Raw genomic sequence first — 21,549 nt, 5'->3', positions numbered from 1 at the left:
GACGCTGCATTGAAAGTAGTGACTGGATTTGTTGAGCCAAATTAACACGTGCTTGTGTGTGTTTTCTGTGTGTGGGTTTCTCTCCATCTCGTTTGTGTATGCTGCTACTAACCCTGGATTGGATTGGCTGGACTGGACTTGCTTCTTCATCTGGTCTGGTGTGGTTCTGCTCCCCCTGTGGTTTGCATTGCCCTATGCACCTCTGCCTTCTCGGTGTTCGGCAGGCATCGGTAAACTGTCCACTGCCGATGGTAAAGCTTTTGCAGACCCCGAGGTGCTACGGCGACTAACATCGTCCGTGAGCTGTGCGCTGGACGAGGCAGCCGCTGCCCTGACCCGAATGAGAGCTGAAAACACACTCAACGCCGGCCAAGCCGACAAGTATGTATCTCGCCCATTTTTTCACAGACCTTACACTTCAATTGTAGCATGTATTTTTTTTTTTGAGTTTTTTTTTGTTTGTTTGAGGCGTATGTGTGTCCACCTGTCACCGTGGCAGTAATTGTAGCAGTCTGGTTATTTTCAGCCGTAGTTTAGCAGAAGCGTGTTCTGATGGGGACGTTAACGCTGTGCGCAAGTTGTTGGACGAGGGACGAAGCGTCAATGAGCACACGGAAGAGGGGGAGAGCCTCCTGTGCCTCGCCTGCTCGGCTGGCTACTATGAACTCGCGCAGGTAGGAAACGGGTTTTGTGTCTCTGACAGAAAACAGTCACAAACGCATTTTTATCTCATGGTAATTTGAATTGAGTGTTTCTTTACCTCATGATTTCAATTTTTGTTAACAGGTCTTATTGGCAATGCACGCCAACGTAGAGGACCGGGGCATCAAGGGGGACATAACACCTTTAATGGCTGCTGCCAGTGGAGGTTACGTGGACATCGTCAAACTGCTTTTGGTCCACGGGGCAGATGTGAACGCTCAGTCCTCCACAGGTAAAACTATCTGATCCCCGCAAAAAGCTTTAGTTCTCATTTTTCTTGAGGATTCACACGGTTTTTGGCTTCCAGGCAACACAGCTTTGACGTACGCGTGCGCCGGTGGCTTCGTGGATGTGGTGAAGGTGCTGCTGAAAGAGGGTGCGAACATCGAGGACCACAACGAGAACGGACACACACCTCTCATGGAGGCAGCCAGCGCGGGCCACGTGGAGGTGGCCAGGATACTTCTGGAGTATGGCGCCGGCATCAACACACACTCCAACGAGTTCAAGGAGAGCGCTCTCACACTCGCCTGCTACAAAGGTCTGGACCTAAATATGTCTCCGTATTGTTAATGAGTGTCCTGTTAGTCACTATTTGTAAAACTTTGCTACGTAGTGCTTTAAATTGGACTTTTTTAAAAATTTAGGTCATCTGGATATGGTTCGCTTTCTTTTGGAGGCTGGAGCAGACCAGGAGCATAAAACAGACGAGATGCACACGGCGCTCATGGAGGCTTGCATGGTGAGCATCTGACCCAAACCTCAGTTTAAACCAGACACTTCAGGTTCCAGACCTATTGGATCGATTAGTATTCTAAAAAAGTTACAAAATATGCTCTTATTTAATATTTTGGAATCTTGTGACTTACTAGAGTAAAACGGGTAAAAGGGTTAGTAAAACATAGGTTGTTTACTACTTTGTCGTTGAGTTTTATTCAGTAATTCTGCAGGGTCTTAAAAAGCTATTAATGAATCTAATTCCAAAATTTAAAATGTCACAAGCTGCAGTTAATGTATTGCTTCTACCACAACTACCTCCTAATGTGTATGCAGGTTTTGAAATATAAAGCTCAGTGTATAATGAATGTATACTTTAAATTTAGCTAAAGCAGGTAATATGTAGTCAGCCAACTCAAACTATGGGTAGCTTTTTTACTCATTGGTCTTTAATTTAAATGTAAATGGTCTTAAAAGGTCATTATTTTGACTTGATAAAACTTTTTTTTTCTTTCTAATAGAATTGGACACCAAAATAAAATCAAATGTTATTTAAAATATCGACGGCATCTCCCATGTTTTTGTAGCTGCAACAACACAAATAATAAAACTAAACAGAAACTTTATTCTAGGTTATCTAACCCCGTTTCAAATGTCCACAGTGACATTTTCGCCATGGAAATTGGCCAAATTCAGCCTAACTGGAAAATGCTAGTACATATTTATTCAGGTGCTTATCTCTACATCCTCTGTGTCTCGCTGTCCCAGGATGGCCATGTGGAGGTGGCGCGGCTGCTGTTGGACAGCGGTGCGCAGGTCAACATGCCAGCTGACTCCTTCGAGTCACCTCTCACCCTCGCGGCCTGTGGAGGACACGTGGAGCTCGCAGCGCTGCTCATAGAACGAGGCGCCAATCTGGAGGAGGTACATAAAGACACGCATTATGAGGAAATTCTAAAACAAAAAAGTTGTACATTTTAGTTCTTTGATGGTGCCACTCCTAATATCAGTTGGATTTTTTTTTTTTTAGGATGGAATAATCTAGTTCAGCGAACTAGAGTTGAACAAAAAATAATCTAAAAATAATGCGAGTGAGAATATTTGAAATTGATGGAAGAATTGCATCTTATTTTGGAGTGTGGAATATTTCATCTTACCACTACTGCTAGTTTCAAAATCAGGATAATCATAATGTCCATGCTCATCCTCTGCTTGTCTCCAGGTTAATGATGAGGGCTACACTCCCCTGATGGAGGCAGCAAGAGAAGGCCATGAGGAGATGGTAGCACTGCTGCTGGCTCAAGGTAGGACACTTCCTCTAACATATGGTTACTGACATCCAGGCCCCACTTTGTGTCATTATACAGGTATTATACTTTGAAACAGAAAATCAGATCAGTGACGAATTCTAAAGAAAGTTGTCCGGATTGTTATGTGCTTATGCGTAGTATGTGCATTTCCATATAGTTGTGTGTTTTTCCATGTAGGGTGGGTAATTGTTTGTTTATGTGGGTTTGTTTTTATTGATCTGTACAGCACTTTGAGCTGCTTTTAGTATGAACAATGTTTAATAAATAAAATTGATTGATTGATATTAGGTCAGACTAAAAGGTGGCACATTTATCAGACTTTTAGTTTAACAACTTATGCCTTTTTTTTCTTTTTTTTCTCAGAAGAGTTTTTGAGGCGCTAGTGGCTCGTATTTTTTATGACAGTAGGCAAACAGGAAAGAGGGCGAGGAGAAGGGGGAGGACATGCGGCAAAGGTCGCCGGGACCGGGAGTCGAACCCGTGATGTCCGCGTCGAGGACTAAGTCCTCCAAACGTGGGGCATGCTAACTCCCTGCGCCACCACAGCATGCCCACTTATGCCTTTTTTTATACAATGTTAGATTAAATTCCCTTTTTCAATAAGAAAAGAAACATTTTATGACCTAAAACAAACACGTCAACATAGCATTCCTTCGGTAAATCTGAACCGAGTGAAGCTGAAACTATGGTGCTTGAGGAGTTTTGGGTAAAAAAAAAAAGTTAATATATTTCTTTGCATAGTTTTGGCTTAATTATTATGCAAAAATAGTTATTAAAGAACATTTGTCATCCAAAAGAGGACACCAAATGTCCTTTTTTTGAGTCTGCTAATGGTTAATTGATTGCTAAATTAGTTGATCATTTCAATAATCAATTATCGTTATTGTTTAAGGCCTAGCTCATATTTTCTCTTTTGACAACCATTTCCACACATTTTCCAGGTGCTAACATCAATGCCCAGACGGAGGAGACCCAGGAGACGGCGCTGACTCTAGCCTGCTGTGGAGGCTTTCTGGAAGTAGCCGACTTCCTTATCAAAGCAGGAGCCGACATTGAGCTGGGCTGCTCCACTCCTCTAATGGAGGCTGCACAGGAGGGCCATCTGGAGCTGGTGAAATACCTACTGGCTGCCGGTGAGCAATAAAAAAACTAGAGCAATAACGTTCTCTGAGAGAACATATGTCATAAACTTATATCTTGCTTTAAGAATCCAACACCTTTTTAATTACAAATATGTCTTTGTCGACCATTAAGGAGCGAACGTTCACGCCACCACAGCAACAGGAGACACGGCATTGACGTATGCGTGTGAGAATGGACACACTGATGTGGCAGATGTGTTGCTTCAGGCTGGAGCCAATTTGGTACGCTCACAATACTTCTATTCAGTCTTAATGATGTTATTTAGGGATTCTGGGATTTTAAAACTACAAATGCAGTTGAAAAGAGCAAACCTCTGGCATAATTACTTTGTAAAAGCATCCTGAAACCTGAAATAATTCCTCTGATCTTTAGGAACACGAGTCTGAAGGAGGGCGGACACCTCTGATGAAGGCAGCAAGGGCAGGACATCTGTGCACAGTGCAGTTTCTTATCAGCAAAGGTGTGTTTTTAATCTGCTGGTCAGATTTACTGTGTTTGTTGAATTTTTAGCACAAGAAGTCCTGGGCCTCCCAATAAATTCTGTGGTTTTGTTTTTTTTCTCCTGTTCAGGTGCTAATGTGAACAGAGCTACTGCCAACAACGATCACACCGTGGTGTCCCTGGCCTGTGCTGGGGGGCATCTGGCTGTGGTGGAGTTGCTGCTGGCGCACGGTGCCGATCCCACACACAGGCTCAAAGTGAGGCTCCTGTTCCTAACGTGTAGTTTATTGAGGCTCGCTCTGCTCCTCTGATTGCATCGTAATGAAAACCTCATAATGTTGTTTGCCTCTAGGATGGCTCAACCATGTTGATAGAAGCTGCTAAAGGTGGCCACACTAACGTGGTGTCCTACCTGTTGGACTACCCCAACAACATTCTGTCTGTCCCAGCCCCGGATCTCTCCCAACTCACGCCCCCATCACAAGATGCTTCTCAGGTGTATACAGCTTTATATCTTATGAAGTTTTGCATAAAAAAATGTTTTGCTTCTTTCCAGACACAGACATGTTCCCCTAGCTAAATGTGACATAATTTTGTTTTATCAGGTTCCTCGTGTCCCATTCCAAGCTCTCGCTATGGTCGTGCCCCCTCAAGAACCCGACAGAGCCCCATCAAGCATTGCTACGCCCCCACCCGTCTCAAGCAAAGGTAAACGATGCCTTAAGAGGTTTATGCCTACTCTTAATTCATTTTGGTCCAACCCGCCTCACAGAGGAAAGGATTTGTCTTAGAAGAACATAAAATTTAAAGAGCCTGAAATAAAAAACTGAGCTATAAAAACTAAGTCCCTGAAATACGCAAAGAAGCTTTACAAAAAGTGTCACTAAATAAAACACTATCTTGAATTTTCTGTTGTTTTTATCGTGCTGACATTTGAATATTAGTTACTCATTAGTAATAATATTTATTTTAGTGGAACTGCTTTCCATAAACCAACCATAAACATCTGGGTGTTTCAATAACTGACTGCAAACAGTCAGTTATTGACGCATCCCAAACCATTAGTGGAAGTTTACATTTACAGTGCGTTTTTTAAGCTAAGAATGTATCGTACTAAACACAATACAATAAAAAAAACAAAGAAATGTTACATTTTAAAACCAGTCTGAGGTATTTGAAAAATAGAGTCCTGAAAAGCTTCAAATATGTTGGCTGAAAATCCTGGGTTTTGTTAAGCCATGCTTGTTTACTCTTACCCTTCTTTGTAATTTTAATCTTGATCTCTCTTGTTTTGTTTTTAAAATCAGCGGTGTCCAAACAGAGACAAGCAGCCCTTCAGCCCGGTGTCCCCAGTGCAGTCAGTCGTGGTCCTGAAGCAGAAGCTTTGCCGCCTTTCCACTTGTGTCCACCGTTGGAATGCATAGTGGAGGAAACGGAGGGAAAGCTGAACGAACTGGGCCAGAGAATAAGCGCCATCGAGAAAGCTCAGCTCCAGTCGCTGGAGCTCATTCAGGGCGAGCCGCTCACCAAAGACAAGATTGAGGAGCTGAAGAAAAGCAGAGAAGAACAGGTATAGTCTAAACTAAAACTGTCATTATCTTAAGTAAAACTGTCAAAAGAAAACCTGTCAGTTATAGATGTGGCTGTGTTGTACTCAGGTGCAGAAGAAGAAGAAAATCTTGAAGGAGCTTCAGAAGGTGGAGCGCCAGCTGCAGCTAAAAACACAGCAACAGTTCACCAAAGAGTACATGGAGGCAAAGGGCTTAAAAGAAGATCAGGAGGCAGGACAGAATCAGGGTCCGGGCCCAGGGCCCGGGGGTATGGCTACTGCTCCGGGGCCCCTTCCTACCCCAACAGGTGGTCAGCTACCGATTGGCTCAGACACCGACGAGGAGGCCAACAAAGAGAGGGAACAGGAGCAGCTGCCAGGGGAGGAGGGGGAAGAGGTAAAATTCTAATTCACTTTGCCAAAACCTGAAAACCGGATTAATCAGGGTGTCACCTTTTATGCATATCAACTTTAACTGATTCCAGTTTCTCTTCAAAACCTGTAACATAAGAGTTGGTATAAAACACATTGAAAATACATTGTTCTTGCCTTCATGCCTTGGGGCTGTTATTAATTACTTGCATTGGGAGAAAAGGTCATGTGCAAGTGAGCAGTTGATGTAAATAAAGCCAAAATTAGACGAGTTGACGTTTTAAAATGGATCAAGCCATTTTACATCGATTATCATGGCTAGCATCACAAAATAGCAGTTTCTGTGTCTATATTAAACACACCTCCAATCTATACATGTTCCAAGAAAATCTCAGGCTAAAGGCTCATAAGGATAGAACGGAACATACACACTCATCTAGTCAAGTTTATTTGTATAGCACATTTTAGCAACAAAACAGTTAAAAGTGCTTTACACCATGAAACCATAATACAAGAACCACTTGTGAAACTGGTTACAAAGCCGAGGCCGTCCCCATCCAGTCGCTACCAGACTAGAACCCTGCTGACTACCCAGGAAGCACGAGCCCAGAGCTGCAGAGGGTGCTTGTGAGGCAGCATTTTTGCAGTTTTCTGGAAGTTCATTCCAGATTTGTGGTGTGTGAAAACCTTAATGCTGCTTCTCCATGTTTAGTTCTGGTTCTGATGCAGAGTAAACCAGAACCGGAAGACCTAAGTGGTCTGGGATGTCTGTTTCTCACAAACCCAAATGAACTGCAAACATTTCTGTGCGTTTACAAAATGCGTACCTCTCAAGTCACTTCTTACAACTATGTGTTTCCTCTAATTTCATTTTAAACATCCCTCTACTTCTAAAGAAAAGCTAACTTTGATCCTCTCGTAGTATTTAGTTTATTGCGTCTGCTGATTGGATTCCACCCTCCGACCGATTTGTCTTCGAGTCTCTTCTCTTGATACCACTTTAAATTATTCTAAGGAAACTCGAGGTGCTTTCTCTGTGCTTTCAGGATGAGGAGGACGATGATGACGATGAGGGCTCGGAGGACGACGCAGATGGAGAAGAGGACGACTACCCTAAACTCCCTCAGGTTGGCACAATCCTGTACAGGGATGGGCCTCAGCTGCCACAGCAGCCGCCTCTTCCTCCCTCGCCCCAGACCCAACCCCAGCCGCCGCCTCCGCCCCTCCAGGCCGCCTTCGTCCCCATCCAGCCGCTGCCAGACTACAACCCCGCCGACTACCCAGGAAGCACGAGCCCAGAGCTGCAGAGGGTGCTGGTGGGGCAGCAGATGTTGGGCCAGCAGATGCTGGGGCAGCAACCTCAAAGTCAGGGTCAACAGCTGGCCGGTTTGGGACCAGGAATGATACCTCAACCAGCCCCAGACGGGCTCATGGTGGCTACACCTGCACAGACGCTCACAGACACACTGGATGACATCATGGCAGGTGAGGATATTTGCTCACGACAGATAAACTGAAATTTTGCAGTTGCCGACTGGAGCAAACCTGCATATATGGATGTTTTGCCCCCTTTCTGTATTGCAGCTGTGAGCAGCCGCGTGCCCATGCTAACCACTACAACGTCACCCACGCCCCTGTCCCAGCCGCCCACGCAGACGAACCCAAACATCGCCTCTCCCCCTTCCGTCTTGCCCCTCTACCCTTCGGTTGACATTGACGCACACGTAAGCCTTAAAGCCGTGGTTTTCAAAGGGAACTTCAACATGTACATGCATGCAATGTAATTTATCTTATTGAAACATTTGCTGCGTCCTCACAGACGGAGAGCAACCATGATACAGCGTTGACGCTGGCGTGTGCAGGAGGACATGAGGAGCTTGTGTCAGTCCTGATTGCACGGCAAGCCAACATTGAGCACCGAGATAAAAAAGGTACAGAGGAACAAAGAGGGGGAAGGGGGGACCTCTGCTGAGGAGATAAATGGGAAAACAAATGCATTCATTCTGTGCTCCACAGGGTTTACTCCTTTGATTCTGGCTGCCACTGCTGGCCATGTCGGAGTGGTCGAGGTACTCCTGGACAAAGGTGGAGACATTGAGGCTCAGTCAGAGAGAACCAAAGACACACCCCTCTCCTTGGCATGTTCAGGAGGCCGACAGGAGGTAAAACTGCCTTTAAGATCTGCTCACAGCATATTGACGTTATAGTTCACATTGTTTTTCTTCCTCCAGCTATAATTGCATAACTGATTTTTTTTATTTTATTTTTTTTATTCGATAGGTTGTGGAGTTGCTGCTGCTGCGGGGAGCCAACAAGGAACACCGCAACGTTTCCGACTACACACCTCTTAGCTTGGCTGCTTCAGGGGGTTACGTCAACATCATCAAGATTCTCCTCAACGCTGGCGCTGAGATCAACTCCAGGTGAGTGGAAAAACAAAATGTATTTCTGAAGTTTATCCCTATCTTGTTAAAAGATTTTACCAATACCTTCTTTTCACTTTTTATCCACTGTGATATTTCCATGTGCCCATGTTTAAATACCTATCATTCTTAAACTGTCTACCACAACTATACACTGATGTTTTCATAGAAAAAGTTCCATTCTGTAAATATTTTTCTTTTTCCACAGGACTGGCAGTAAGCTGGGGATCTCTCCTTTGATGCTGGCAGCGATGAACGGCCACGTTCCGGCAGTGAAGCTCTTGTTGGATATGGGCTCGGACATCAACGCCCAGATCGAGACCAACAGAAACACCGCTCTGACCTTGGCCTGCTTCCAGGGGCGAGCAGAGGTCGTCAGTCTGCTGCTAGATCGCAAGGCCAACGTAGAGCACCGCGCTAAGGTACAGGGCATTAGTGTCATTTAACCCTTTTAGGACTACCATTATAAAAGTCCGCATGAGCATCTTTTTACATTTTTGGATGCTGCAGAGTCATTATTAGGAGCACTCCAATGTTCTTTACATCTATAAAATCCTTATAAGTCCTCCTTTCCAAGTTTGTATGCCATTTATCAATAATAACTGATTAAAAATAGAAAATTTGCAAAACAATAACAAGAACTCCATCCGTTTATAATTTTTTTGACATATTTTTGTAAATATGAAGAGTTTCCTAACTTTATTTACCAAAGTTCCCAATACAAAAAAGTTGCACACAAGCCTTCTAAACCAAACACAATTTATTTGGAGTTTTTTCAAAGCTTCGTTTCAAAGTTACAGCCAATTTTCTAAAAACAATAAAACGAGGGAAAATAAAAAAAATGCTTTTATCAGTGCAATCAGAAAAAAGAAGTGCAGAAGATACATTGCACATTGGACGAGCTCCAAGACTTCGGACGCAGAGTAAAATCTTCTTACTCCGTGTCTTTCCATAATTTTTTTTTTTTGGGTGTTTGCCTTGCAAGAGCAGAGCCAAATAGCACGTGCAGGAAACGGAAATGACTTTCATGAAATCTCACCTGAAGTCATGTGACATTTCATGAAATCTCGTAGTATTTCATTCTGTCAACGTCAGAACAACACAGGAAGTGATTGGCCAGACCCGAGCTGATCTACAAATATAGGGATGGATGCCACATCATGTTTGTGGACCCATCCTTTTTACTATAAATCTGTGAACTCGTCTGCGCGCGCACAGCAACTCGGGGGGGATGTTTAGGGTCGGAAAAGGAAGCGCAATTCTTACAGTTTAATATGCAAAAAAAAAAATTGCTCTACCTTACGTGGTTCGAATTCTACCGGCATTTGAAAAATATGTATGCATCTCAGATCGCCGGCGATCTGGTAGCCCGAATCGGGTTAATCATTTTTTTTTGTTGGGCATCCATATCTCTAAATGGATGAAATTTTGTCTTGGCTCTACTTTTGTTTGCATCCGTTGACCATCCTTTGTTCACACAGACTGGTCTCACTCCATTGATGGAGGCAGCCTCTGGGGGTTATGCCGAGGTGGGCCGAGTTCTACTGGATAAAGGTGCTGATGTCAACGCTCCTCCCGTTCCTTCCTCCCGAGACACCGCCCTCACCATTGCTGCCGACAAGGGCCACTACAAATTCTGTGAGCTGCTCATTAACAGGTAAGACTTTCTCACATCTATGTACTTTTTAAACGTATCTGTATTTTTTCTCTGAGACAGTGCTGCAGCTTTTTTTAAAATTAATATTATTATTATTTTTCTGACGACTCATGGCAACACTTACTGCTCTCTGTTTGTAGGGGGGCTCATATTGACGTGCGAAACAAGAAAGGGAACACTCCCCTTTGGCTGGCAGCGAACGGTGGTCACTTTGATGTGGTTCAGCTCCTTGTGCATGCAAGTGCCGACGTGGATGCTGCAGACAACCGTAAAATCACACCACTCATGGCTGCTTTTCGCAAGGTGTGTGCTTTATTCTACATTCAGTGGCATCCTGCATCACTTTAACAAATCCTCCAGTAACATTCTTTCCTGTAACTTGTAGGGTCATGTGAAGGTGGTGCAATATCTTGTGAAGGAAGTCAACCAGTTTCCATCAGACATCGAGTGCATGAGATACATTGCCACCATCGCTGACAAGGTAGCTATTGAATTCCTTTTGGACATTAAAGTCTTATTTCCACCAGAGGAAACTTTTCTAAGAACCAAATACAGATTGTCTGTGCATCCTTAAAAAGTGTTCATTTCCTGTATCTAAGATGAAGGTCTTAAAATATCTTAAAGTTATTGCAATAAGTTAATCATTGGTCTTAGATTTTGTCGTGACAGGACTATTTCATCTTGTAGTTTTATTTTTTTGTGGGACTTCTGTGTCAGGCAAAAGTTTGAGTCATTGCAGATGTCTGTCTTGCACTTTTGCAAGGAAGACAACTTGATGTTGTTGAGGCTACTGCTAACTAGCTGTGACTATAGCCTCGCTATGTAGGTTGGCATGAAGACAAATGGGGACAAAGATTGAAGGACTGGTAATCAGTCTCACATATATATAATATTCTGTCCAATTTTTTTTTTTTTACCTTTCTGATGTGATGCATGTCTTAAATTTCTTTCATAATTGTCTTAAAAGTGTTAAATTTGAAACCGGCGTAATCCTTAAAATCAGACAACCGTGGTAGACAATTACAGTACAAAATAACGCTTGGAGGGATACCATATTTTTGGTGTGTAGTATAAATTATGTGTGGGATTTTTGTGATGGTGAAACATTTCTCTCTCTGTATGAACAATACAGACATTCTTTGATTTTGAGGGTTGTGGTTTTATTTTTGTTTTATGATGGAATAACTGGAAAATAATTACAAGTCGTAGATGAAAGGTGGATTTTTCTTTTCTTTTTTTTTGAGCCTCTGGGAACTGCGCATGTGTCAAACTGATTACAGGTAGACATTAAAACAAAGTGGGGACTGATTTTACTCAGGATTTGAATAAAACACAGTGTGAAACAGTCAGAGATTAATGTCTTTTTGGTCAGAATTCACTTTTTTAACCACATTCTGAACCTTGCTGTCGCAACTGGTAGTTCGTCCTTTTTTGCCACACCGTCTAAAAGTTGCATTGAAAAACAAAGAAAAAATATCCCTGCTATTAAAACTAGATCTCAATAGATTAATATACGATGATGGCTGTATTTCAACTCAGTTTTATTACATTTCCAAAGTGGTGAATAAGCGCTGCTATTGGATCGACCCTGTGGTATATTTACATAAACAGCCGTGGTTTTGGTCCCCACAGTGGAAACAGAACTAGGACACCATGAAAGCTTCAGGAATTCAGTTTCTAGTGGGAAAACATTTCAGAGTTTATCTTCATGCTGGATGTGATGGGCGGGAAAGAGTTGTTAACCAGAGTTTTCTCCTGCAGGAGCTGTTGAAGAAGTGTCACCAGTGCATGGAGACCATTGTCAAAGCAAAAGACCAGCAGGCAGCAGAGGCCAACAAGAATGCTAGCATCCTCCTAAAGGAGTTGGACTTGGAGAAGGTAATCTTATTGTCGCCGTCTCGTCATTTCTGAGCATACAGAAGACCACCAATGAACAGCAGGAAGCAGGGTTTAAGTTACTCTCTTGTGTCCAACAGTCTCGGGAGGAGAGCAAGAAGCAGGCGCTTGCTGCCAAGAGGGAGAAGAGGAAGGAGAAGCGCAAGAAGAAGAAGGAGGAGCAAAAGAGGAAGCAGGAGGAAGAGGAAGGGCAGAAAACCAAGGAGGAGTCCTCTGAGATGCAGGAGCAGAAAGAGGATTCAGCCGAAGGTAACCTTTGTTCCTTCACTAGAAGAGACTTTCTAGATCGGGTTGGTGTTGATCACTTGGTTGATATTTACCGTAGTTTCCGTCTAAACTTGATCCCTGTTGTCTCTCAGAAAAAGAGGTTCCCATTGAGCCTCCGAGTGCGACCACCACCACCACCATCGGTATATCTGCCACCTCCACCACTTTCACTACAGCGTTCGGTAAGAAGCGAGCAAGTGTGGCCACTACCCCAAACACCAATCGGAAGAACAAAAAGAACAAGACCAAGGATTCAGCACCTAATGAACCAATCATATTGCAAGATCCACAGGTGAGCACTTCTCTGGTTTTTCCTTCAGCCATATGGCTCAAGGATTCAATTTCATATTGACACTTCAGTTTAAAATATTGAAATATTAAATTGAAATTGATATTTTCATTTCTGAAAAAATTGTAATTGTCAAAAAAATGTATTTCAGTAAATAGGTTGAAACTTAAAAACTATAGATGCAATATAGCAATATTTAGATTTTGTTTATCTTTCTTTTTGTTTGTGGATCACAGGTAATGAAAACCCAAAAACTGTTTTTTGCAGGATGGATGCAGGATATTAGCTTGACACTAATGTTAAGCTAATAAACTATTGCTGATTTGACATTACTCTAGTAGATAATCGTTAACACCCTCTAAGCCACAAAAGGTTGTTGCTAACACAGCCGGTTATTAAAATTGCTGCATGTGAGTATATTAATGGGAAGTTCAGTGGAAGGAAAAAGTGCAACATTTACATTACACTTAATATTGCAAAAAAATGTCAGAGAAACTGAATTGTGGGGTTTCATAAACTGTAATCCACATTACCATATTAATTAATATTAATACAAAATGAACCCTTGAAATAAATCACTTGTGTAATCTAGTAATGAGATTTACTTTTGAATTGATTCACTCAAAATATTATTTGGCATTCTCATTTATTGAATAGGGGTGGGCATTTATTGTACCATTAATCATTTATCGCAATTCTAACCATGATAATAATAATATCTTCATTTATGAAGCATTTCCGTACAAAGTGCTGAACAGTTGCAAGGAAGTGAAAGACGAAGTAAAAGAGTGCAGATTAAAAATGGATTAAACACCAACAGAATAGAACAAGAAAGTGAATAAGAATATTGATGAGTCTTGATTTATTGTCGTCATGATTGATGTTTAAACTCTTTATTGTCGAAGTTATATTTCCTATTTTCTCCGTTTTTTTCAATAATAATATCAATCAATGCCAATAAATTTGAAAATATAATTAAAAGTAGTTACTGTGCCCAGCTTAATGATACAAATCACACTTCTTTATGTGACTGTTGTCCTAAAGAAGCGTAAAGTGGAATGTTTTTCAAGAGTATTACTTGTGTTTGTTACGCTATAATTGCTGTCATGCGGTCATAGCCATAAGTTACCTGAACCACAAAATAATGGTGATTAAAATTTGAACCCTTTATCACCCACCCTCATTACGGTGACACATTTGCCTCTGGATTTCTGCATAAAATCTAACGCTTGTTGATTTGTTTCAAAGGTTGCACTTGCACAGCACAAGGCTGACAAGAACAAGATCCACGGTGAGCCACGGGGTGGGGGCGGGGGAGTGACTGGTGGCAACAGCGATTCAGACCCCCTGGACAGCACCGACTGCGCCAGTGAGAGCAGCAGCAGTGGGGGGAAGAGTCAGGAGCTCAACTACCTCCCTGACCTCACCTCATCCGCGTCCTCCTCCTCCTCTTCTTCCTCCTCTTCTTCCTCCTCCTCAGTCCCCTCCTCAGGAGCAACCCAATCCCAGACTCTCATGCCCGGCCCAGAGAAGAGACATTGTCCTCAGCCACCAACAGATCCCAAAGTGGACAATAAGGTCACAGTCTCTATCTCAAAGCCAATGCAAAAGTGAGCCCAACTCAAGTTCAGCCTCTCAGTGTCACAAACTATTAATCATTTTACATCTGCCACTAATACCAGGTCATGTCTTCTTCGTATTACTTCGTCGTCAATGGAAACTAAATGTGAGCATTGTTTTTGTCACAGAGCTCCAGATACAAGCGACTCCTCCTCCAACTCCCTGCCTTCCCCGTTCAAGACCATGGCTCTTCCGGTGACCTCCCCCAACAGTAAACTCAGCCTCACGAGTCCGAAGAGAGGCCAGAAAAGAGAAGAAGGCTGGAAAGAGGTGGTCAGAAGGTAAGTTTTCAGGTTGTGTTTTGTTTTTTTGTCTAAAGCTCTGTTGTATTTCAACTGCAGCTGTATGTATTCAACATGCATACACTTTCTTACGAGATGCATCCGTAAAGGAAGATTCACATCTGATTGGAAGTAACTTCTTTTCTAGATCAAAGAAGCTCTCTGTACCAGCCTCAGTTGTGTCCCGGATCATGGGTCGGGGAGGCTGCAACATCACAGCCATCCAGGACGTGACTGGCGCTCACATAGATGTGGACAAACAGAAGGACAAAAACGGAGAGAGAATGATCACAATCAGGTAAAAATACCACCCTGTGGACTCCACTGCAACTGTGACATTAATTGAATCAATCTGCTAGGCTCACGTCCAACTTGAACTAAAGGATCAAAATGTTTAAGTGATTTGATTGGGATTCAGGGCTACACACTGTTGAGATAATGGAAACAAAAAACTACAAATATGGTCAACTAAAAAGTTGCACTGGGACTGTACCAGTTTGTCCAGGATGGTTTTTGTTGTGATAGCTAAGGCCTAAAATTACTGATTTTGCAGCGACTTTAAAAAAAAAAAAAAAAGGTAAGGTCATAGTTGTCTAAAGTGTGTGTAAAATTTACACATTGGAACTTGGTCTGATTGACATGCATTTTGTTTCAGAGGAGGCACGGAGTCGACGCGGTATGCAGTCCAGTTGATCAACTCTCTGATCCAGGACCCCGCCAAGGAGCTCGAGGATTTGATCCCCCGGAATCACATCAGAGCTCCGGGCTCCAAGGCGGCCTCGGCCTCTTTCCCCAATACCACGGGGACCACCAGTGGCTCAGCTACAGGCCCAAAGCCTCTCAGCTCATTGGTCGCCTCTTCAGGGGTCTCGTTCCAACCCACGTCATCCACATCTTCGCCCTCCTCTCAGCCCGGGGGGAAAATCGGGAAGGGGCTTCCCTCGAATGTCCGGCAGCCATTCCCGGTGTCTCTGCCCCTGGCGTACGCTCACCCTCAACTGGCCTTACTGGCTGCTCAGACCATGCACCAGATCAGACACCCTCGTCTGCCCATGGCGCAGTTCGGGGGCACCTTCTCTCCAGCGGCCAGCACCTGGGGACCCTTCCCCGTGCGTCCTGTGAGTCCTGGTAGCGCTAACGGCTCACCGAAACACAACGGAGGAGCCAACAACACTCAAGCTAAGCCTAGCTCCACCCACGGCGAGCACAACAGCACCGCCAGCTCAGGAACTGCTGTCACGACAACCAACACCATGACCACCAGCGTGCCCAACACGTCCGCATCCTCACCCCACACCCCGAATCCGGCTCCTTACAACCTCCAACCGAGCATCCCTACCCCGTCATCAGTCAGGAAGCAGCTGTTTGCTCCCGACCCTAAACCGGCAGGTGTTACGCCTGTGTCTAACTCAGCTGCCACTAGCGTCAGCAATGCCGTAAGAGGAACAGGTTCTACTGCACATCCCACGTCCACTACAACAACAGCAAACGCTCCCCAGCAGCAGGTGGGACCCATCTCCCAGCCTCCGATCCAGCCAACTAAAACGGAGCCCGCTCCTGTCGCCCCAGCCGGAAAGGACAAGCCGTCTGCACCCGAGTGTCAGCCTGCGTCCGTCAGCGAGAGCTTCACTTCCCCTGCTCTAGCTTTAGGTACCAAGCCAGAACCTCGACCTCCTGCTTCCTCTGGACCATCTACAGAGGCTCATCCCCCGCTCCACAACTCGCAGCCCGGCTCCGGCCTTCCCCCAGGAACATCTCCGGCTCACTCACACAATGTTGCACATCCAAACAACACCGTTCCCCACTTCTCATCTTCCGCTCCCAGAGTCTCCCATCGTATGCAGCCACCGGGGCCTTACTACCATCCTGAGCAGCAGCAGCAGTCTGTGTTTGTACCCTTCAGCGCTCAGCAGGAACTACCAAAACAATCCCAAAGCCAGACGTCCCAGCCTACAAACCTTCCCCCTCAACCCCAAACCCAAGGCCAAGCGCCGAGCTCCCTTCAGGTCTCTGCTAATTTGGGGATGATAAACGGATCCCAGCACATCGCCAGCGCAGGCAAGCCACAGCAGATATCTGCCAACTTCGGTCCTGCAGGTCTCTTCAATTTCAGCACCATCTTCGATAACAACAACCAGGTCAGTTGGAAGTCCTCTATACTGTTAGCATTAGCCACAGATAGCATCTAGTGTTTTTAATCTTACAGATGTTGACAGTCATCAGACCCAGCGTCCACTGGAATGGACATGATATATTTATAGGTTTAAATGAAAATAGGGATTTTGTGATTAAAATGATTCTTGTTACTGACTAGTTTCTTTTTGACAAATGATATTGAAGTCTTATATCAACTTGATATGAGTGAGCTTCAAGCATCAGACAAGATGAGCATTGCTCTGTAACTAGAGAATGGAAGGAGTTTCTATTTTCCATCAAAAATATAAATATTAATTAGATAAAATGAATAATAAATCACTATCGCTATTGGCAGTAATAAAAAATACTTTCAAAATAACTTCAAATACTATCATTAATTTGTAGGATATTTTTTTTCAAAGTTGACTGTCCATGCCAATAGACATCAGGAGTTGGGATATAAAGGCCAATGCTTAAATATTTAGTGTTACCATGCAAAGAAAAAACGCTTGTTAGAATTATGCGGCTTATTTGTGATTTCACAATCGACTTATTTTATTTCATTTTTCATTTTTGCTTTTTACGAGTGTCACCTCTGACTTTCTTGAACGGCTTGTAAAAATATGTATTTTGCCCCATTATATTTCAGTGCTGAAGGGGACAGAAAAATTAGTTGGATAAAAATTAGGTCTGAAGGTGTTAATGTTTAATATTTGGATGACCAGCAGGTGGGAAACAACCAGGTGTGGGGTGCATGCCACCTGCCTGCCCGGTCACCTCCAGAGCAGTCGTATTCAGCCCCGCCAGCCTACATGAACATCAGTCAGATGGAGAATATGATGCCCCCGCCGCCTCCAGAGAGCTCCAAAGCCCCTGGCTACCGGTCAGCCTCTCAGAGGATGGTCAACAGCCCAATTGGTAGGAGTCTTTCTTTTATTTAATGAGTAGTACAACGTGAGCAACAGTTTTGCTTTAATTTTAATTTAATTTTTTTTCCTCCGCAGCATTGACCAGCTATGCCACCAGTATCTCTGGCAGCCCGGTGTATCTGCATGGTCACACAGGGGTTGGCACGCCCTCGTTCAGCCGACAGCACTTTTCCCCTCACCCATGGAGTGCATCTACATCAGGTAGAATCCTCGTAGAACTGGTTAAATATTAAGCATCAAGCATTTTGAACATTTTATCTTTAGGTACAAACAAGAATGTACCGATGCTGTTGCCGATTCTGACCTAGAAGAATTTTATGCTGTTTTTACTAATTTGGAAACTTCATGGTCTTAACAATAAAATGTTTTTTAAACAGCCCTGCTGTGTAGTAAAAATTCTTCAGTTTATAGGAGCTGTATCAAATAAACCCAACTAAAAATAATTGCAGCACATCTCATTAATTTCATACTCCTTTACAATCTTCCTGTGTGTGTGTTTGTGTGTGTGTGTGTGTGAGAGAGAAGTTTGTTACTTAGTTTTGCTGTTGAGCAGGTTTCCAAAGCAAAAACAAACTGATTAGAGTTGATGATTTTATCTGCCTTTAGCATCTCATGTGACCTGTTGGTGCGATCAGGATGGGTAACGTTACAAGCTGTAACTACGGAGCGTTTAATTGTGAGATTTCCAAAATATGGCCAATATTTAATAGTCTAGGTTGTGCTGTAACGGATTGAATTAGACTCTTCAAATGGATATTGCAGAGCAGCTTTAGACTAATATAATCTGCTTTCTGCAGTTGCTATCATTTTCCTCAATTTTTAAAAGTAGCAGCTTAGATAAACAGCTGTCAAGCCTCTGAGGAAATTTTGTTTGTAGAAGGTTTTCACAGCTTTTGTCATTCCTCTAAATTGTCTTCTGTAAGTGACGACTGAACAGGGAGTGCATGGTGTATTCTGATTAGATGAAATACTAGATTCTTTTTGGTTTTATTTCTGGCCGTGATTGATACATTGAGGTTGTAAAATGAGCTATATCCAGTCACCAGACAGTTTCCCCGTGCTTCTATAGAAATAGATTAACATATATAAACCTGTTGTGCGGTCTCTTGTCTCTTCCAGGTGAATCCCCGGTCCCACCTCCTCCCACAGTGTCCTCGTCTGCCCTGTCCACCTCAGCCGTGGCTTCTCCTCCCCAGCCTAAACCAGGCAGTTCCTCGCAGCAGGACAGGAAGGTCCCCCCTCCCATCGGCACGGAGCGGCTGGCCAGGATCCGGCAGACGGGTTCCGTCAACCCACCTCTACTCACCACCAGCTACACGGCTTCTGTTGGACAGGGTGGCATTTGGTCGTTTGGAGTTGGGAACGCCTCGGGTGAGAATTGCTCCTGGAATTTTGCGAACCCATATCACAGACTTCAGTGTGGTATGGGTGCTATCCACCAAATTGGATAGCCTAACTTTGTGTTTTGGTGCAGAAGCCATGTCTGGTTGGTCCCAGCCTCTGATGGGCAGCCACATGATGCACCCTCAGCTGCAGGCAGAGCAGTCGGCCTTCTCCCAGCACCAGCCCATGGAGCAGGATGACACGGGCATTGCTAACCCGGCTAACAGTTACCACCAGCCTCAGCATTTGCCCAACAGTTACATGGACTTCCAAAAGGTAGCACACCACTGAGAATTTCCCCTTTTTCTGACTTCTCCTCTCTCTGTGTGTTATACCAATCACCTGTTTCATCTGGATAGGGGATGCCTGTGTCAATGTACGGAGGAACCATGCTGACCCCCCACCCTCCCATGGCAGAAGGCCCGGGGGGTCCAATGTACAATGGTTTGCACGCAGGTGACCCCGCATGGAATCCCATCATAAAAGTGGTCCCCAACAATGCAGACAGCTCTGACCCACAGCAGCAGGTTTGTGATGCTGATTCAACCATTACAGGTAAAAGTTTACAGTAATTAAAACACAGTGCCCTTTTTTTTTCTTTCTTTTTTTTAAATTCAGGTTTGGCCTGGTACCTGGGCCCCTCATGTGGGCAATGTGCACCTGAACCACGTCAACTAGGCGGCATCCACATAAACGCACACAGCATGACCCACAGTGCAAAACATGTGATACCATTAGACGGAATGAGACGAAGAAAAAACAAAAAGTCCCAACATGGTTAACTTTAGAGGCCTGAAGGTGCGGAGCAGGGGTTGAAGAATTTGGAAGATCTCTCGACGCCATTCTTTGATGTGCCTATCTCAAACATGGAAGAGAGGAAATCGGGCGACGGCAGTCATCATTGTCGTGATGACGCAAACACAAACATGCGCGTTCACCTGTTCAACAGGATCTATTCTCTGCGTAGTTTAGTGATTTTGACTTAAACCCCACATACACCGTTCTTGGGCTGCAGGGGGCTCAACATGAAGTAGCTATTTAAACTTGGCCCAGAACTAGATGATGATGATGATGATTACCTAAAGAGAAATCAGAACCTTTTAGAGTGGTAAATACATGTATAATTGTTTACATACTAAAAAGGGTTAAAATGAGAGTAAATTTCATGTCGTATAGTGGCTCTACTTTATGTAGCCTGTATTAATGTGAAATATTTACCTTAATATTCAATAAAAAGATTGAAAAGTATGTGTGCTTTTTGACGAATAATTATTTAACTGAACATGAAACTCCTGGATATAGAAAGAATGTGGGGTTTTTTTATTATTTCTTGGCTTACAACTAAACTATCCACTAAGATGCAGCTCTTGTTGACGCCTTCTTTTTGAACAAACCCACCATGTTTTAATTGTTTTTTACAAGCAAACTTGTATAAAACATTTTACAACACCTTTATCACCCGTTAACATCTGAATTAATTTCTGTGGTTTCCGGCAGATTTTACACTCCATATTTGTCGTGGTCTTGATAATACCACATTGGGTAGTAAAAAGAAAAGCTGGGTTCATGGGTTCTAATGGTTTCTAAGTCACAGAATTTCTTAACTCACCCTAAATCTTTTCTTATGATTGCAGATTGCAGTTTATCGCATTGATAGCGATAAACTTCACTTACAATAAGCTTCTTGACCTCCTTACTACTGACCTGGACCATGTGAATGTTTAAAAAGATAAGATTTTTTAATGCCGGGTTGTTCCAAGAAGCATTAAAGGAAATTATTTCTGCCGTTTCAGAAGTGTGTAAGAATATCTAGCCAGAAGCCTGTTGATGTTTAAAATAAGGGAATTATTTTAAACTTAACCAGGAACATTTAACCAAATAAGAGAGGTGTGCAAATGTTTCAGCCACAACTTCAAAACGTTTGCACCATATTTTGGTTGTTTCTCAAGTTATGTGATTATTCTTTCTTAATAGAAATGCTTAAATGCAGCAATATAAGTCTTAATTCAACATTTATGTCTGTGGCGTATATTGACTTCCAGTGGTAAACAGGGTTGGAGTTGTATGATACTGCCATCTGGCGGCGGGTGTTGGTGTAAATTTAGCCATAACATGTCTCTACATGCATTTTGTTGCTACTTTTAGGAGAAAAAAAAGATTCTTATAATCTTTAATACGCAGCCCGACTGGAAACATCGAAGGAAAAAAAATCATGGCCACGACAGAGACTCGTGGGAGCTACTACTTAACACCACGACTTATTAACCATTATTTTCCCCAGATATCACCAGGCCGGCTCCATACTTTAAAGATGAATGTAGTTAAAAATAACTATTTGTAAGCCAAGGTATGGAATTGGTACAACACAGGAAAGGGCTAGGAAGACATGTTACTGTCGATGACCTTCACTTGTTTTCCTTCTTGGTAAACAACC

General features: G+C 43.4%; 1 protein-coding gene across 10 annotated transcripts in view; it reads left to right on the top strand.

The window, feature by feature from the left end:
* The window catches only part of LOC102235458 (ankyrin repeat and KH domain-containing protein 1-like), a 34,386-nt gene extending 14,023 nt beyond the window's left edge, over positions 1-20,363 (top strand). Inside the window, exons 3-39 of one of the 10 annotated variants that reach the window (XM_023328562.1) lie at positions 258-381; positions 527-674; positions 787-934; positions 1,010-1,243; positions 1,350-1,444; positions 2,188-2,343; positions 2,642-2,723; positions 3,671-3,862; positions 3,984-4,093; positions 4,245-4,332; positions 4,443-4,570; positions 4,666-4,809; positions 4,919-5,021; positions 5,621-5,883; positions 5,972-6,259; positions 7,281-7,719; positions 7,819-7,958; positions 8,054-8,165; positions 8,251-8,396; positions 8,515-8,657; positions 8,866-9,079; positions 10,139-10,314; positions 10,455-10,617; positions 10,700-10,795; positions 12,076-12,192; positions 12,291-12,459; positions 12,570-12,769; positions 14,015-14,376; positions 14,515-14,667; positions 14,816-14,965; positions 15,323-16,805; positions 17,529-17,721; positions 17,808-17,933; positions 18,852-19,103; positions 19,207-19,391; positions 19,475-19,642; positions 19,734-20,363. In XM_023328562.1, coding sequence (XP_023184330.1) covers positions 258-381; positions 527-674; positions 787-934; positions 1,010-1,243; positions 1,350-1,444; positions 2,188-2,343; positions 2,642-2,723; positions 3,671-3,862; positions 3,984-4,093; positions 4,245-4,332; positions 4,443-4,570; positions 4,666-4,809; positions 4,919-5,021; positions 5,621-5,883; positions 5,972-6,259; positions 7,281-7,719; positions 7,819-7,958; positions 8,054-8,165; positions 8,251-8,396; positions 8,515-8,657; positions 8,866-9,079; positions 10,139-10,314; positions 10,455-10,617; positions 10,700-10,795; positions 12,076-12,192; positions 12,291-12,459; positions 12,570-12,769; positions 14,015-14,376; positions 14,515-14,667; positions 14,816-14,965; positions 15,323-16,805; positions 17,529-17,721; positions 17,808-17,933; positions 18,852-19,103; positions 19,207-19,391; positions 19,475-19,642; positions 19,734-19,793 — 7,550 coding nt within the window. In that variant the 3' untranslated portion in view covers positions 19,794-20,363. Of the gene's footprint in view, positions 1-224; positions 382-511; positions 675-786; positions 935-1,009; positions 1,244-1,349; positions 1,445-2,181; positions 2,344-2,641; positions 2,724-3,670; positions 3,863-3,983; positions 4,094-4,244; positions 4,333-4,442; positions 4,571-4,665; positions 4,810-4,918; positions 5,022-5,620; positions 5,884-5,971; positions 6,260-7,280; positions 7,720-7,818; positions 7,959-8,053; positions 8,166-8,250; positions 8,397-8,514; positions 8,658-8,865; positions 9,080-10,138; positions 10,315-10,454; positions 10,618-10,699; positions 10,796-12,075; positions 12,193-12,290; positions 12,460-12,569; positions 12,770-14,014; positions 14,377-14,514; positions 14,668-14,815; positions 14,966-15,322; positions 16,806-17,528; positions 17,722-17,807; positions 17,934-18,851; positions 19,104-19,206; positions 19,392-19,474; positions 19,643-19,733 lie in introns of all 10 variants that reach the window. The other 9 variants (XM_023328561.1, XM_014470543.2, XM_023328560.1 and 6 more) reach the window with 9 other exon arrangements.
* Positions 20,364-21,549: the final 1,186 nt, after the last annotated feature.

This window comes from Xiphophorus maculatus, chromosome 23, assembly GCF_002775205.1.
Source record: "Xiphophorus maculatus strain JP 163 A chromosome 23, X_maculatus-5.0-male, whole genome shotgun sequence".
Classification (NCBI taxonomy): domain Eukaryota; kingdom Metazoa; phylum Chordata; class Actinopteri; order Cyprinodontiformes; family Poeciliidae; genus Xiphophorus; species Xiphophorus maculatus.
This window is presented reverse-complemented; position numbering and strand designations above follow the sequence as displayed.